The 17,589-nt window shown below is 49.6% G+C and overlaps 1 protein-coding gene across 4 annotated transcripts in view; it reads left to right on the top strand.

Moving 5' to 3' along the window:
* Nucleotides 1-6,348, top strand: part of STXBP4 (syntaxin binding protein 4) — a 52,977-nt gene extending 46,629 nt beyond the window's left edge. For all 4 annotated transcript variants that reach the window (XM_078872683.1, XM_078872681.1, XM_078872684.1 and 1 more), the window contains exons 18-22: nt 175-291; nt 929-978; nt 1,906-2,051; nt 3,231-3,288; nt 4,669-6,348. In XM_078872683.1, coding sequence (XP_078728809.1) covers nt 175-291; nt 929-978; nt 1,906-2,051; nt 3,231-3,288; nt 4,669-4,774 — 477 coding nt within the window. In that variant the 3' untranslated portion in view covers nt 4,775-6,348. The remainder of the gene's footprint in view (nt 1-174; nt 292-928; nt 979-1,905; nt 2,052-3,230; nt 3,289-4,668) is intronic.
* The last annotated feature ends 11,241 nt before the right edge of the window (nt 6,349-17,589 follow it).

A 17,589-nucleotide genomic window follows, 5' to 3' on the forward strand; every position in this document is an offset into this window, starting at 1 on the left:
TTGCAGTCGAATAATTTGCAGGCACGATATTTTTAATTTATTTCGATATTTTTGTTACATTTGGCAAATTTGTACCGACGCTACGCGTGGGGCGGTTGTTGCCGTCACTCTCGCGCATCGCAGTGACACCGAACGATCTGGAAGCGTGCTCTCCCCGCTGCTGCACGCGTGCAGGACGAGGTGCTGGAGCTGAGGAAGAGAATCGCCGTGCTCGACTGCCAGCTGCGCAAGTCCGAGATGACGAGGAAAACCTTCGAGGTCTCCACCGACAAGCTGCTGCAGTTCGTGGAGGTGAGCCTGCAGCTCGCCAAAATACCTCGGCGGCCTCGTACACGCACGCTTCAAACCCTGCGACCCGAGTTCCATTCCTGCTGGTGCTGGCCACCCACCCCGTCGTGTGCCGTACCGGCCTTCATAGGTGCTCGCTAACAGCACTTGCCCCAACAGCGTGTTAAGGCTACACGGGGGATCTTGGTCTTTGTTTGTCACGGGAGGAAGCCTTGGCCTCCCTCTTGGTGTGCGAGAGAGAATGTGAGCGAGTGCCGTGGGTGAGCGACCGCGTGATTGTGTGCCGGCGTGCGCAGTGAGGAGCAGCAACTCGGCAGTGGGGTTCGAACTCCCGACTACCCGAGTTCGATTCCTGCTCACGGCCAACACCAGTGACGTTTATCTGAACTGGTATTGGGCTTCTCCTAGATCGACTCAGCCTTAACTGAGTACCTGGTGTGTAAACATCAGCACCGGGGAGACGAATGCGGCTGGGTGCGGTGCTGGCCACCCACTTGTGCCGTTTTGGCCTTCATGGAAGTGCTCGCGAACAGCACTTGCCCCAACAGACCGTTAAGCCTATATGGGGGATTTGTGTCTTTGTGTGTGTGTGTGTGCGCGCACCATGGGCTGCTGCGTGTGGATTCTCCTTGCGCGTCAGACGGTGCAGGAGGTCCTGTCCAGTCTGGTCCCGGCGCAAGGACAGCTGGCGTGAGTATCCACGCACGCACACACACACAGTCCAATCGGAGGGCGCATCTCGTCATTGACCAGAGCAATTGTCGTCATGCACCCTCCTCCCCATTGTATTGTCTCCATTCAGGTTCACCATTTTATTCAAGAGCCTAATTTTTTTCGTGTGCCATTTATAATGTCCCTCTTGTTTGTTTTGTATCACCATTACACGCGTGCGTACATGGGGAGCAAGCGGCGTCGTGGTTAGCACACCTGTGCTATGCACCTGGTGACCCAAGTTAGATTACCGGCCAGTGGCCAACACCTGAACTCGTTCCGGGCCGCCCCCTCCAATTGACGCATCCTTAACAATGCAATTTGTAACATTGCACGCGTTTCGTGAAATAGACGAATAGGTGTTCAGTCACAACGCGGGAGGCGCGAAGCCAGCTTCAAGAGTCTCTTGTAGGAATGCTGCCTTCAACTGCATCTCGCCGCGCGTTTGAATGTGCAAAAATCGCCCCCGGTGCGGGGGGGGGGGGACAAAGGCGACCTGGCGTGGCGCTGGCCACTCCACCCCCTCCGGCGCGGTGCCGATCTGCGCCGGTGTTTGTTCTTTCACAGCGGACACCCCCAACAGAGTCCAGCCATTCCTGCGGGAGGGAGTGGGCATGTGTGGGGAGCGGTAGTGTAGCGGTTAGCGCTACGCTGCGCTACGATGCCCGGCGCCCCGAGTTCGATTATCTGAACCGGTCCTGGGCCTCCCCTAGGTCGACTAAGCCTCGAATGAGTACTTGGTATGGTGTGTAAACATCACCACTGGCGAGACAAAGGCAGCCGGGGCGTGGTGCTGGCCACCCTCGCCCTCATGGGCCGTGTAGGCTGTCATAGGTGCTTGCTAACAACAGTTGGTTCAGTCTATACGGGGGAATATTTTTATTTTTTTGCTGTGCATGTGTGCAGGCTGACGAGAGGCGAGACGGTGGGGGCGCATCACCTGTCCCCCGTGGTGTCGCGCGGAGTGCGGAACGGCACCGCCAGCTGCCTGGGCCTGGCGGCCGAGGCTCGGGAAATCAGCAAGTCGATTCGCGGGCTCATCGAGGCCGACTGTGAGTGTGGGCCACGAGTGGGCCACGGGGCACAACCCACGGACAACAACCGCTGGGCGGTGTCCGTGGCAACGGCTTTTTCGAGTGCCCGTGTGAGCGTGCGTCAAAGTCCGGTCACGTGAACACAGGTTTGGAGGCGTCGGCTTATGAATGAGCCAATCACCTGGGAATGCGCCGGATCTTGATCTATGAAGATAAGCAGGGTTCGAGCCTGGATAGTGCTGGGATGGGCGACCACCGTTGCGCAAACCTGCAGGGCTACGTGGGTAGGCAGTAGGAGGTAGTGCAGCAAAACTCACCTGTTGTGCATTTCTACGCGTCCCAAGTTTTTTGCATCACACCTTCAACCCACACTGGCCAGCATGGTGAGGTGTGGTGAAATAGTGCTCCCCACGCACCACAGGTGTGGGGAGGCCCTCGTCAAGCAGTGGACTGATAAAAGGGCCGAACGTGTGGACGAATGGAACGGGGGCTGTCTTTGACTTCTAAGAAGTGTTAAGACTGTGTGAAGAGCAGATTGGTTTATTCTGCGTTACGAAGGAAATCCTTTATGTTGGAAAGATATCGCCATCAACATCACCGAATCTCTTCCTGTGTGTACTCTAAATTATGATCTTCTTATCTTACGTAGATTCATAAAGCGCCTTGTTCCAAAGCACTTTACGGCAATTACACAATTGTGCATATGATAGTGGTTGAAATAAAGAGCGGTGTTATTAAAAGTGGTGGTGTAGTTCCGGTGACAGGTGGGAGTGGATATGGGTAGGTTGGGGTAGGCCTGCTGTTAGCTGGGGAGCGGGGGCAGGGAGTAGCTGTAGCAGGATGATGATGGGCTGGGGAAGAAGGGATGGCGGTTGTTTTAAGGGAGAAACGGAAGCAGGTGATGATAGTGAAGGTGATTGTTTTATTTGCAGTGGGAGTTTGTTCCAGTGAAGGGGAAAAGAAAAGGTGGGAGAGTTCCGGGACTGGGCGCAGGGCGAGGGAGGCGCTGAGAGGGACACTCGAGATTGGGTGCCTAGAGTCGTGGATGGGACGGAGTCAGATATCCATTGAGATTTCTCTTGGCGAATGCATTCCCCACCTCTAGCAGATGTAGTAAAGTTTGTCCCAGAACAACCACCACCCAAATCAAATTGTATTTTTGACTTTTTTGGTCCTTGTGTTTATTTTTCTCCCCAGGTTTGCCATATGGCTGGGAAGAGGCCTACACAGCGGATGGCATCAAGTATTTTATAAAGTACGTGTAGCGAGTCGCCCTTTTGTCAATCTACTGCTGGATGGGACCGCTTCCTCGTGGCATGTCACCTCCTGCGGTTCAAATCTTCGTTTGAGAAGCCGCTGGTTAAGCTGCATGGTCAGCATCTGTTTCACATCCTTCATTCTTTCCTTAAAAAACTCCACGGGTTCCATTTCACACGCTGCACTGAGCTACGAGCGATTGGAGCCGTCGTTTTCGAAAGTTCAGATATTTTAGGAAAACTCAAAGAGCAGCAAGCTGTAGTCGGCCCGTTCTGTCCCCTCTCCTCCCGCCGTGAATCCTTGCGACGGGGTGTGGGGGGGGGTAGAACAGATCGACTAAAGAGACAAAAACAACGAGAGACGATGAGTAGATACGCTCTGCGTCCTCCGGAGAAGCGGAGGGGGGGGGGGGGGTTGGTGAAACGGCAAAACTTTATTTCAAAAGTCCTCTTCAGAAGTGCAATTTGCGTACCTGCAATAGCCATCAGAGGCGCCATCCGCGTTACAACACCGCAGCTTAATTCCTCAGCACCAAGTCCGCCCAAATCTAAATTGGGGATGTGCATCGTACTCTGCAGTGCACGTGGGTGCTCAAGGTCCAATCCCTGATCACCGTTGCATTCACGTCGTAATAATAATAATAATACACGCACCTGGCTGCTACCTGTCGCTATGCAAAATGGTTTCGTAGGTTCCCAAATGCTACTGAGTGGACAAATATACACGTGATTAATCACGGGTGAGCTCACACCGGCTACAAAACCATGAAGCTTAAATGTTAGCAGTGCAACGATTCACTCCATGGTGATTTGGTGAATTGTTGCAATTCAGGCGGTGTTATTTCATTTCAAAAATATCTTTTTTGCCGTGTTTTTATGTGTAGTTTGCATCATTTATACTTTTCTTGCTCTCGCTCGAACATTAGATTAGTCTCAATGTAACGTTAGCAAATTATTCCTTTGTACGAATCGCTGAAACGATTCTCACACACACACACACACATCGTTAGCCTTGAGTGTGAAACTTAAAAACACAAATCGACAAATCGATGCCGCGTTACAACCTACAAAAAGCAAGCGGGAAAAAATACCACGGTTCCCGTTTAAACGGAAGCATAAAGTGTACGAGAGCCTACGCTCTGACTTTGTCACGTGGCGTGGTGAGCACAGAGGAGTCTGTTTAGTGTCACGCTCCGCCATCCGTGCCCGCAATCCCTTGAGCATGACACAACCCCGGGTCACAATAATCGCTACGATGCATAAACTCTTCTTCCGAGACGATGCTTCACACTTCCAAGGGTCGTGTTTTGTGACGTTGATGTCGTCACCGCCGTTGTCTTTGCACCCTGGCCCCCTCCCACCCCCACCCCACCCCACAGTCACGTGACGCAGACGACCTCGTGGGTTCACCCGGTGACCAGCACGCTCAGCTTGCCCCTGTCAGACGAGGCGGCCAATGGGGTGGCTGGAGAATCCACCACGTAGCCAATCGCGCGCGAGCTTGGACCAGCCATGGCCGGCGGTCACTGTGTTGAAGTCGTGGAGGAATGTAATGGAAGAATGTTACTTATGACACTTTTTTTTGTAGTGTGCCGATGAGCAAATGTATTATATCCATGTACAAAGAAGAACCCCGTGGACTTTGTAAATCAGAAGAAAACCAGAGCACGTGATGCCTCCCGACGTGGTTTAAATATTAAACGCATCGTGAAGACGATAGTCCCATCGCAGTGCCGTGAAGGGAGGCCTTCATCCAGCAGTGTATAGACCGTGGCAAAGGATGATGCATATGAAGCAAAACAGTTTAGTGTTACCGGTACATTGGTTGTAGAAGTCACGTCATTCATTAGCGCGTGGGTTTTTTTATTATGAAGGTGTCAGCAGCCCTGTAACTATCGCTGCCCAGCATGGTATTTTTAATGGTATTTATTCACAGTTTTTAAACCACTTTACTTTACTTTAGCACAGAGAGCAGTAGCGGCGTGTCAATTGTTTAAATTCAAACTGTGAAGATAAAACTGTGGGATTTGCTTGGGTTTTGCCACCACGTGGATAAAAAAAAAGGTGTGCGTATTTCTGGGAATCTGTAAATACAGAAGGGATAGTGTTATTTTCAACAACATGCCTTATTACGTTTTCATACAATGCCGAGTATTCGTGTTTGTTGGGGAAACAAATGGGCGTTGCCGTTTGAACGCCGCGATGAAGGGTGGCAGGCTGGCTGTGTGACAGCCGTGTCTCGCCTTTATTGTGACCCATCAGTTTCCAAGGCCCCATTGCATATTGGCACACAGCAACAACAAAATGGCGTTCGATGCTCAAGTTGCACCTCGAGGCCACTTGAAGTCTGAAAGGCTCGCTGCTAGTAGGAGGTCACGGCACAGACCCAAGTGTTACGAGTTTATTGATAGACGACTGACACAGTGGTACGCGCATACACCGACTACAGCTGCAATTTACCCCATATTGACAGACGAATGCCCTTTTTTGGAGGCCGGTCCTGTGTACACCTTGTGCCACATAGGGACAGATATCACTGGGGCTCCCCTTGGCTAGACTTCAGGGCATTGAAACGGTTCAGATGAGATGTAACGCAAGGCACTTGATTGCCCAGGCAATTCATTGCCCTACGAATCCGAATCCTTAAGGTGACATTAGCATGCACTTGTGCCAGACTAGATGCAGTTGGAGGCCATTAGAAGTGATTGAAGGATTGCCAGCAGGAAGACATGATACAGACCCAGATATGAACTGGCTCAGGTCACTGGCAGATATACCTGCGCTCTCCGCTGGACTAACTCAGTTTTATCTACCTGCTGCTCTGCTCGTTGTTGTGAGCATTGTCCCCCTTCCTCCGGCTGTAGTCGAGGATGGTGGCAGCTGCAAACACCCATTAACATCTTGCGCATCCCCCTCCATCAATCCTCATGTTGACACCACTCGTAAAAGCCATTGCCACGCACGCACTCACGCACACACATTCCCCGAAGGCAAACTGGCATGTTCACGAAGGTGATGTGTATTAAAATATTTTTTCTCATTAAAATACAAAGTGAGGTACGTCCGTCCGTCCGTGCATCTATTATAGATTTTTTTTTTTTACTTTTAAGGCCATAAACGTGTTGAATGTTTGGTCGAAGATGATGTGGCAGCATAGTCCACTGGGATTCTCACTCCTCAGCTTGGCACCAGGATTTGTGGCTTCTGGGCCACGTTTTGCCGTGGCTGGGTCTGACCGACGACTGCTGGATTTGTAAGCGAGCACTTTTGAAACGTTATTGCTCCATCCGTGCGCGTGCAACCTCAATCCCCGTCGACACAGCACATCCAATGAGACCACCACCACCACCTCCTACACCAGTGGGCAAGCAGAGCTCACAATGCAACTGTGGTCACCATTCTCAAACCATGGCCCACGCAGGAACGCCACTGCCAGCTTCGATTATTCGCCAGCAGCGTTCCAGATGTTCACCGTGAGGTTATTCCCGAAACCATCCACTGGCTCGCCTCGCCAACCTTCACATGAACGTATGAACTTCGGCTGACCCAACTCTCCGACACGAAGAAGACTGCTCATCTCGCCGCAGTTTTGTAACGACAGCCTAGCGGCAGCGCGTTCGTCGCTTGTTGCAAGAAGTTCACGATTCAAATCCAGCAGCTGCCCTGGTTATAAACTGCGGGTGTAATAAACCGTAAAAAAACCCCACACACACACACGGGTCGCCTGCTTCACCAGTGGACGTTAAAGATCATCCATCGACGTCTTTCGCAATAAGCCATTGTGTGCCAAAGTCCGGGTCCACATTTTTCCAAATTCTAAAATAAACCGCAAAATACTCAATCTGGAGAGTGCACTGTCATGATCGCCTGCAACTACTGGCAGTCTGATGCCCCTTTGCTGACCGGTGCTGTCTACACCTGCTCCAAACAGCTACCACCCCTAATATCGGTTTTATTTTTGGTTAGATCACGATCTAACCCAAACTCGGGTCGCCAGGTTCGTAGCGCGGCGCGCTAACCGCTACACTGCCGCTCCCCACAATACACACACACACCTAAAAATCACGTTCCAGTCTTATTACCGTACATTACTATTACCTGGTCACATTACTTTAGTAGTTTATATGAAGTGCTCTTGCCAATACAATCTGGAAACCCAGCAGAATGTGTTTCACAAGTGTTGACTGCTGATGAGACCCGGATGGTTAAACTTTCGAGTATTGAATCTTGATTTGAAGCTTTCGTGACTGCAGGAATCCATACTCTTTGGTTCTTTCGGTAAAGTCACGTAGGTATAAAAATTAATTACGACGTTTCGGGCGCAACACAAGCGTCCCGAAACATAATTTATTTTATTTTCCGGATGCTTGTGTTGCGCCCGAAACGTCCTGATTTATTTTATTTTCGAGTATTGCTCTGGAAATCCAATAGCCTGATGGGACTAAATATTGTTTTTCTATCTATGTATGTCGAGTATGGAGCTGGTAAAGAGGTTTTTGTTGCCCTGGTGCTAACAGAGATATCATCAGCCATGCGGTGCAGATTGGCACACTGCTCTCGGAGGCACCTGTTTGCTGGTGTTTGCAGCTCAGATAACAGCCACATGTGACCACGAGGACAAAGAGGACGTTTATCATAATATAAACTCGCATGCACATCCACGCAATGTATGGAGAACCAAATTTGCACCGTACGAAGGACAGCAAACCAAACACAAAAAGCAGTTCTAAAGAAATTAGTTTTCAAGTTAGATTTAAAAAGTGCATCGCTCCAGTGGCTTCCTACGATCGGACAGAAGAGCGTTCCAGACGGCCGCAATAGCGCATCTGAAAGCGCCGTGCGATGCGGTGACCACCGCCTTTGTTCGCTGCCCAGCCAGCCAAAAGCCGCTGCGGGGACCCTATTATAATTAGGATTCGGTGATAAAGGGTTCTGTTTGCCGCGAGGCTTGGGTATTTCAGCTTGAAATAAATAGTCGCTACGTCTAACATCTGCACATTCACGCAAAACTTCGACCATGTCCAGTCTTAATGTAAACAAAAAAACTCCCGTTATCTTTATAGAGAGAAAATGGCTCACACTCGGAAGGTCGCGATTTCAAATTCTGGTTTGGAGGGGTCGACGCGGCCCCATCATCTCTCTAGGGTCGATTAAATGAATAGCCGCCCCGGTCATAGGAATGTGGAATTTCCACCACTGGAAATTCAGTGCTCTTAATGGGAAATGAGCACCAACAACATCGATGCTGTTTTTGAGTAGGAAATCTGATGATGAATTTTTTTTTCCAGTAAAGGTGTTATAATGTGTTTTGGGTTTGCTTCATTCACGTAGTTCAGCAGAGTTTATTTCTTAATGACGGCAATAGGAATATGTCCATCGAGTGAATTTTAACAGGTTTCTGGAGTCGGCATTCAAAACAATCGCGACGATTTGGAGATGTGAAACTCCACGCTGATGGCTCAAGTGTCCGCGTCTCGAGTTTCGCGGGGCGCGTGGCCGACATGAAAACAAAGAGAATTAGATTTTGTCCCGCACTCCAAAGCATGCTGGGTTGTAAAATATTGTTGTTGTTTTTTTAAACTGATCGGTTTCACCTACATCCAGAACATCAATTGGGGGAACCCCCCCCCCCACGCTGGAAAAAAAGCGTGGAATGGCAAATATCACCCCAGTGGATTGGTTGGATAACTTTCAAATGACTCGAGGCCTTGGTAGGGTGCGGGGAAAGTATATTGGGAAATTATATTCATCTTGATTTGAAGCTTAAATTATATTAAAGCATGGAATGGGACCTTTTTGCCCGCATCAAAGTAAAATGTTTCTACGTGGTGTTGTAACATCTTAACACAACTGTTGTATCGCCAGAAAGGGTGAAACATATTAATATTTTTTCATACTTTGATACTGGCAAAAAGGTCCCACGATATAGCCGCACACCCCGAGCCACAACTGTTCTTCGCCTTTTGGCGTCCTCTGGTCTGACGCTGGTGAGAAGGCTGCCCTCTGATGTAGAACAATCAGTTTCGAAGACAATGCCCAATATATGATCAGAGCATGTTGCATGTTCACCACAAATCCGTGTGGTTAATGCAGACTTGATTCCTTGCAAAAGGTTTCTATTTGGTGTTTGAACGTCTTAATCACCTGCTTTATTGCCAGAAAGGGTAAAACCTACCCTTATTTAATCAGACCATATTAAAGCATTTCGAGTGTAACGTGTTTGACGGAGCTACATCATCTTTGCACCACTGGAATCTCCACCACTGGCTCAGGGGGGAGAGTGTGGGGGGGGTCAAACACATGAACGCCGCCTCAAATGCTCGTTCGAGCACAACAAAGTAACAAACGAAACAAGAAGCAATCGCCCCGAGTCTTGCTGTTGGTTTGGATCGTTCCCAGCAAACGCACAAATTGAGGACGCGAAAGTAGCAAATGCTACGGGCCCCGCGCTAAATGCTTTCAAGCTATCAACTCCGGTTCAGTGATTCTGCACTTGCTCTATTACTATAGTACCATACCGCCTTCAACTTTTATGTACGACGACTGGGTGTTTAAGGTTAGCGATTTGTCGTATTATACTGCTGTATAGTAGATTAAAAACACATTCCTGCGGAGGGAGCTGATAGGAACGTTGGGTTGCTCGGTCAATGGCCAGAGTCAACGGCGGCGTGGTGTATTCCGCAAATATGGCCGGCTGTGAGGGCGGGCACAAGCCGGCGTGAGTAGGTTAAACGTTGAGTTTTATAAGGGCACCACGGGGTGACCAGCCCCTCCCCACCCAGCCCACCCCTCCCACCCCCCACCCAGCCCCACCCTCCCCACCCAGCCCCTCCCCACACTCCCCTCCCCACCCAGCCCCACCCTCCCCACCCAGCCCCTCCCCACCTTCCCCTCTCCACCCAGCCCCACCCCTCCCATTTTTGGATGCACGACGGACGGACGGACACAATAATCCCTTGTGGACTGGTGAAACCAGGTGGTTCCTACCAGTAAAATACAATTACTTTACTATGCAAGTTAAAAAATTGCGTTAAAATATTTGTGTTTTTTTATATTTAGGGTCCCTTTATAACATCATGCTACAGGCTCCGCACTAGCTTCGTCCGGCACCCCCCCCCCCCCCACGTTTTTGCGTGAGCCAAGCGTTGGTGCGACAGAGCGACACAGAGAGAGAGAGAGACAGAGAGGGCCACGAACGACGAAGCCATCGGCCAACGTCAGACCGACTTCGTGCTGCCCCGGGGCGACACGGAGCGAGCGTTTAGAAGCGAAGCCTCGTGTCTCGAGCAGCGACGCTCTCGTCCGAAAGGGGTCGTCGGAGATCCAAAGAGTCGGCAAAGACAAAGGATTCCCCCGCCCCGTTATAGCCTCGACACACTGCTGGGGCAAGTGCTGCTGTGAGCTCAGCACCTACGAAGGCCGGCACGGCACACGAGGGGAATGGGTGGCCAGGACCACGCCCGACCGCCTTTGTCTCTCCAGTGGCGATGTTTTTACGCACCGCACCAGGTACTCATTTGAGGCCGAGTCGACCTAGGGGAGGCCCAGGACAGGTTCAGATATAATCGTCACTGGTGTTGGCCGTGAGCGCGAATCGAACCCGGGTCACCAGGTTCGTAGCGCAGCGTAGCGCTAACCACGACACTACCGCTCCCCACACACACGCAGAGAGAGACAGCCACGCGCAGTGGATGACGATGCAAACTCGTCCAGTCTCAAGGATTACCCGTCAGACTCGCGGTTTTTCACAACGTTGAGTGTCTCGTGGCTTGTCCAATGGATTATCACATTGTTGTTGTTATTGTTGTTTGCCTGGTTGTAAAACAACTCACTCGAGATCCTGTGCATCGCAGTGTCTCACCGTCGGCTGCTGCCTGTGTGCTTCTGGGTCTTACGCACACGGCTCAAACTCCAAAAGTTGTCCTTTCGGCTTTTCCATGGAGAAACAAATCAGCACAACGGTTGGCTACGTACGGCGCGAAAGAAGTTCTGCGTACGTACAAAGGTTGTTCTTATGATGATTATTGTTTAATTCACTTTGGGAGTCCGTAGGGTAATGTGCACCGCTCAGAAGCCACGCCCTCGACTCGCCCGTGGCTACACGTGGTGTCTTGGGGTTTTCTCTCAGTTTTGGGGGTGTGCGGGGGGGGTTCTAACTGTGGGATTTTAGTCCGTTACTTCTAGATTTTAAGCTGTCGTGACTGCAAGGATTTATACTCTGGTTTTTTCGATAAAGTCACGTAGGTAAAAAATAAAATAAATGAAAACAACTCAATTAAATTACGACGTTTCGGGCGCAACACAAGCGTCCTTCTTCAGGTGGGGACAACATAGCGGAATCACAACCGCTTAAGTGTGTTTAATTTAGTTGTTTTCATTTATTCTATTTTCTACCTACGTGACTTTACCGAAATAACCAAAGAGCATGATTTTAGTCCAGTTGGGGTTGCCATGTATGGGAGCAGACTGAGAATAACAACAACAATAACAAAATAAAAAATAAAAACCACGTGCCGATACGACTTGCATTTGACCGTAAATGTATTGGCGCAGAAGCGTCGGTGAGACACACAAATGTTGTGTTGATTTGAAGCTTTCGTGACTGCAGGAATCCATCATACTCTTTAGTTCTTTCGGTAATTAGAAATAAAAAATAAAGACGTGACTGAAATAATAATATTTGTTGTTTACATTTAGGATTTGTTGAAAAAGGGTTCTGTTTGCTGCGAGGCTTGGGTATTTCAGCTTGAAATAAATAGTCGCTACTTCTAACATATGCACATTAACGCAAAACTTCGACCATGTCCAGTTATAATGTAAAAAACAACTCCGTTATCTTTATAGAGAGAGAGAGTGGCTCACACTCGGAAGGTCGAGATTTCAAATCCTAGTTTGGAGGGGGTCGACTCAGCCCCATCATCCCTCTAGGGTCGATAAAATGAGTTGTTATCCTTAGTGGCAATAAAACAGGAGGTGTTGAAATGTTAAAACACCAACCACTGTAGACGCGTCTACCACGACTCCGTCGACCACGATTCCAGCGGACTGTTTTTACTCGGAGACTTCGCCGTGCGTGTCAAGAAATGTCACAACTCACCACCACCAGCACCACCACGCCGCCATCCACCACCATCACCAGCTCACAACAACCCACACTACAACCGCAAGCCACAACCGTACCAACAGGATCAACCATCAACACAGCCATGAGGACTCCCCACCACTGCACCATCCTCAAGCAATACCATCGCCATGAGCCTCGCTCTGTGGCTTTCTGGGTGACGAGGTAAGCGACAGGGTGGGAGGGTGGGTGGTTGGGTGGCTGGATACCTGGCCGAGTAGGTTATGTATGCGTGTAGAACTTCTTTCGCACCGTACGCAGTTAACCGTGCTAAATCGGAGTTGCGGGTTACTGGCCGCGTGGGTAGTTGAGCGACTTGTTTGGTAGCCGACTGGATAACTGCCTGGCTGATTGGCTTGATATCCGACTGCTTGGCTGGATACGTAGCAAGGTGACGGGCGATTGCCTTTACGCCTGACTAGCCGATCACTGGGGAGGTGACTGGGTGATTTGTTGGGTGCTTGACCGGTTGTCTAGGCGAGTCAACTGGCTGTTTGGGTGGCTGGCTGGATTGTTTTCTTGCTCGTCCAACCTGTTCACCACTCAGACGCCTCCCCGTGCCCAGCCCCCGCGCTCAAAGCCACGGGATTATGACTCGGGGCTCGGAGTGTCTCCGTTTCGTCGAGCTTTCGAGTCGCCCTGGGACCGGCGCTGTACCTCTTCCCGTCTCGTCGCCTCCTCTTCCCCCGGGAGCCCAGCTGCCCTTCGCTGCCCTATGGCCATGTCTGCCCATCGTCCCTTCCCTCTGCACAGCGTGCTCAAGTCTCTGCTTGAGAACCCGCCCAGCGCTCGGCAAGCGGAGCCAGGAGGTCAGGGCGCACACGTCACTCCGCACGCACACTCTGCATGTACATCGCACGTCAGGCCCATTAGGGGTCAAATCATCCGAGGTCCCTATGGGGGGAAGAGTTTGCAAGAAAGCACAGAAAGAGGAGGTTATAAACGCAGGAGATTAAGAGGAGAACCCGGGGAACTAAGGCACAGAAACATTTAGCCATCACGCAGGAACAGGCTGGTCCGCTGAAAAGGAGTTGGCGTAGCAGCGATAGGATATCACGCAGAGTCGTACACCGCCTAGCGAACACCCACGTAGTACATTGATGATAATAAACTGCCTTGGATAGTTGTTCTTAGTTAAGCTGCTGCGAGTAAAGGTTTTGTTTGCACCTTACCCGTACATAAGACGCGAATCGGCACAGCTGCTGGCAGGACACAGCTAATTATGATTAAAGTTCTCAGGTTAAACAACAAAAACGTGAGAATACGTGGGACATCCGTGGGATAATCAAAACCGTGAGTGTCAAGGGTCGATAATCCTCAAAGACAGTTTCGTTATCTTATTTGGTGACACGCATGAGTACAATTCAGCCATCGGCTGCTTTGCAAGAGCCTTGACATTCAAGCACGTACATACACATGCATGTGCATGCTTGCGTTGCACGCACACACACACACACGAGTACACACAAATACATCAACGTGCATATACACGCTTACATTGCACATACACGAGTATACACACACGTGTACACATGCGTGCACATAGGTAACGCGTGCTTGTGTGGGGCTTGCGCTGGCTCTACCCCTGACAAGACGAGCATTGTGGGTGCCGCGGTGGTGAGATGTTAACTACCTCGCCTGGTCTACAGGAAGTTGTGGGTTCGATCCCGACCCTGACGCCTGCTGTATATGTGGAGTTTGAGTGTCTCTCTCGCTCTCTCCCCGTGGATTTTTCTCCGGGTCCTCCGTTTTTTTCACACACTTGGAAAAAAATTCGCTTCGAGTATTTGGCTGTTCCTTTCAATTTCCACGCGATAAGCCACTTCGTTGAAATATCATTTGTGGCATAGGTCACTTCTAAAAAAAAAAAGCTAAATGGCTCAGTGGACCTTATCTGGTAAAATAAAAATAAATCTTTTAATAGTTTAGTTCTGGGGTCGAAAACCAAAAATTACAAAGAGCCAATTTTTTTCCGGATCCTGAAAGTTTTTTTTTGTCAAGAGCCGCGATTGGCGTGCGGTGAATTCTAGACAGTGGCCCCTCATCAAGCAGTCCTTCACAAAGGAACCCCTGGGACATGAGTTGTAGCTGGGGGCCGCACGGAAACCCTCCGGGCATGCCTCTTGGTGTGCGATAGCTCGCAACTGCGGCGTGGCTTCGCTCGGGAGTCAGGCGGTCGGTGAGTCACTTGGCTCGGGTTGAGGAGGAGGGAGGTCGCGTTGGGTCGGACGTGTCCGTAAACAGTGTCCAACTGTTTATGGACGCTGTCTCCCCGACAGACCTGTTCTTCACCTGAGGACGGCTGCTTGCGTTGTGGCCGAAACGACGTGAGAATTATTTTATTATGTTTTATTTTTATTATTTTATTACTTCCAGGGGCGGTTTCTTCATTAGGGCGATTGGGCGACGCACCACCAATGTCATTCAACCACAGAGTCACGCTAGCCGTCACTGTGCCTCTGGATATAGTCCAATCAGCGTCATGCTACGTTCTGTGGAGTACCGCCTCTTTTTGGGCGATTTCCCTCCGGCTGAGAATCGCCCCGAGTGGTCCCATAGACTTACATTCAAAGATGTTTTTTTTCGAACGGGGGGCGCTGCAATGCATTCTCTATGGCTTCCGGGAGGGCTCGCCCTAACGTGCTTACGTCATCATACGTGCTTACGTCATCATACGTAAGCACGTTTCATCCAACAAAATTATTTGTCGCCACCTAGTGGAATCTTTAATAAAAGAAACATGAGTGGTTTGTTTTAATAGTGAGTATAGAAACAAATAAGATGCATTGTAAGAGTCACTTTATTTTTCATTAATATTAAAGAAGTGAAGTTGCCTTTACATGCTTAAGCTGTTAATTTATCCTTTGCATGGGTGGACCTTATCCTTATCAATCATCCAGACATTTGCCCCCCCTGAGAGATTTTGCAGGAGCCGCCACTGATTACTTCCCTTCTACGTGACTTTACCGAAAGAACCAATAAGATGAGTGCCCAACGCCTTTCTCACCAGCCTCGCCTCTCACCAGCCTCGCCTCTCACCGCCCTCGCCTCTCATCCCATAGCCGTAAACCCAGACGGTTTACCCACCCGTAGTCTTGTACAGGGAAATTGAGTTTTCAGGTCCATAGGGCGCACAGCCGTTTTAATGCGGGCAACATTTTTTGTGTCTATTTGTTTGTGTTTCTACCCTTGTGATGGGGACTTTGTAGGATGAACGTTGAGATTTATATGGGGCACGGGGTGACCACTAAGTTCTCAATTGGTCTGTAATAAGGTAGGGTAATGTTAGGGGGTTGCCAGGTATGCACCAAGGCCGTAGCCATGGAGTCAACATTGGGGGGGACCAAATCTTCCAGGGGGTCTGGGGGTCCCTCCCCCCCCAGAAAAAAAAAAATCTCAATTTGAAAACCAATTTCCTGCCTAAAATATTTTTAAAAATTCACGAACACACAGGATGGACTTTTTATTTACCGTATTTTTTACAATAATGTCTAATAGTGTATTGTATTACATTATTCTTTTTTTTCTTTTTTTTTACCTTTTCTTGTTTCATTGTATGTAATGGCAGAGATTAGGGATTAATAAAGTACAACCATAACCACAGTCATATCAACAGAAATCTATTTTATAGCAATATATTTGGGGGGACATTTTGAGCATATTTCAATATTATAATTACGGCCTTGGCAATGCACCACCCTCGCCTCTCACCCCCCCCCCCCATCGCCCATCACACCGCGTCGCTTTATACTACCCCCGGGGCAAGCAAGGGCAGAGTGGCAGTGCGACTCCTTCCTGGGGTGTGTTTAAGTTTTTTTTTGTCCTTCCCCCGCATCTCCGATTAGCATGGTTGGATACGTAGAGTGCCAAAGAAGTTCAACATACTGTACATACATACGAGGCTGAGTCGACCTAGGGGATGGCCCGGACCGGTTCAGATAATGTTGGCAGTGAGTGGGGAATCCAACTCGTGTCGCTGGGTTCGTAGTGCAGCGCGCGAACCACGACACTACCGCACAACACACACACACCAACATCCCACACACACACCAACACACACCAACACCCCACACACACACCAACACACACCAACACCCCACACACACACCAACACACACACCAACATCCCACACACACACTACAACATTACACACACACCAACATCACACACACCAACATCACACACACAACAACACACACACACACCAACACACACACTACAACATCCCACACACACACCAACATCACACACACCAACATGCCACACACACACACCAGCATCCCACACACACACACCAACACACACACACCAACATCTCACACACACTACAACATCCTACACACACACACCAACATCACACACACACACACCAACACACACACCAACATCACACACACACCAACACACACACTACAACATCACACACACACACCAACATCTCACACACACTACAACATCACACACACACACCAACATCACACACACACACACCAACACACACACTACAACATCACACACACACACCAACATCACACACACACCAACACACACACTACAACATCACACACACACACACCAACATCACACACACACACCAACATCACACACACACACACCAACACACACACTACAACATCACACACACACACACACCAACATCCCACACACACACACACACCAACACACACACACCAACATCACACACACACACACCAACACACACACTACAACATCACACACACACACACACCAACATCCCACACACACACCAACACACACACACCAACATCACACACACCAACACACACACTACAACATCACACACACACACACACCAACATCCCACACACACACCAACACACACACACCAACATCACACACACACACCAACACACACACTACAACATCACACACACACACACACCAACACACACACACACCAACACACACACACCAACATCACACACACACACACCAACACACACACTACAACATCACACACACACACCAACATCCCACACACACACCAACACACACACACCAACATCACACACACACACACCAACACACACACACACCAACATCCCACACACACACACCAACATCGACACACACTACAACATCCCATACACACGCGCGCGCTCAACAAATCACAAAGTTGTTAATGTTGTTATTGTT

This window comes from Lampetra fluviatilis, chromosome 35, assembly GCF_964198595.1.
Source record: "Lampetra fluviatilis chromosome 35, kcLamFluv1.1, whole genome shotgun sequence".
Taxonomy (NCBI): Eukaryota; Metazoa; Chordata; class Hyperoartia; order Petromyzontiformes; family Petromyzontidae; genus Lampetra; species Lampetra fluviatilis.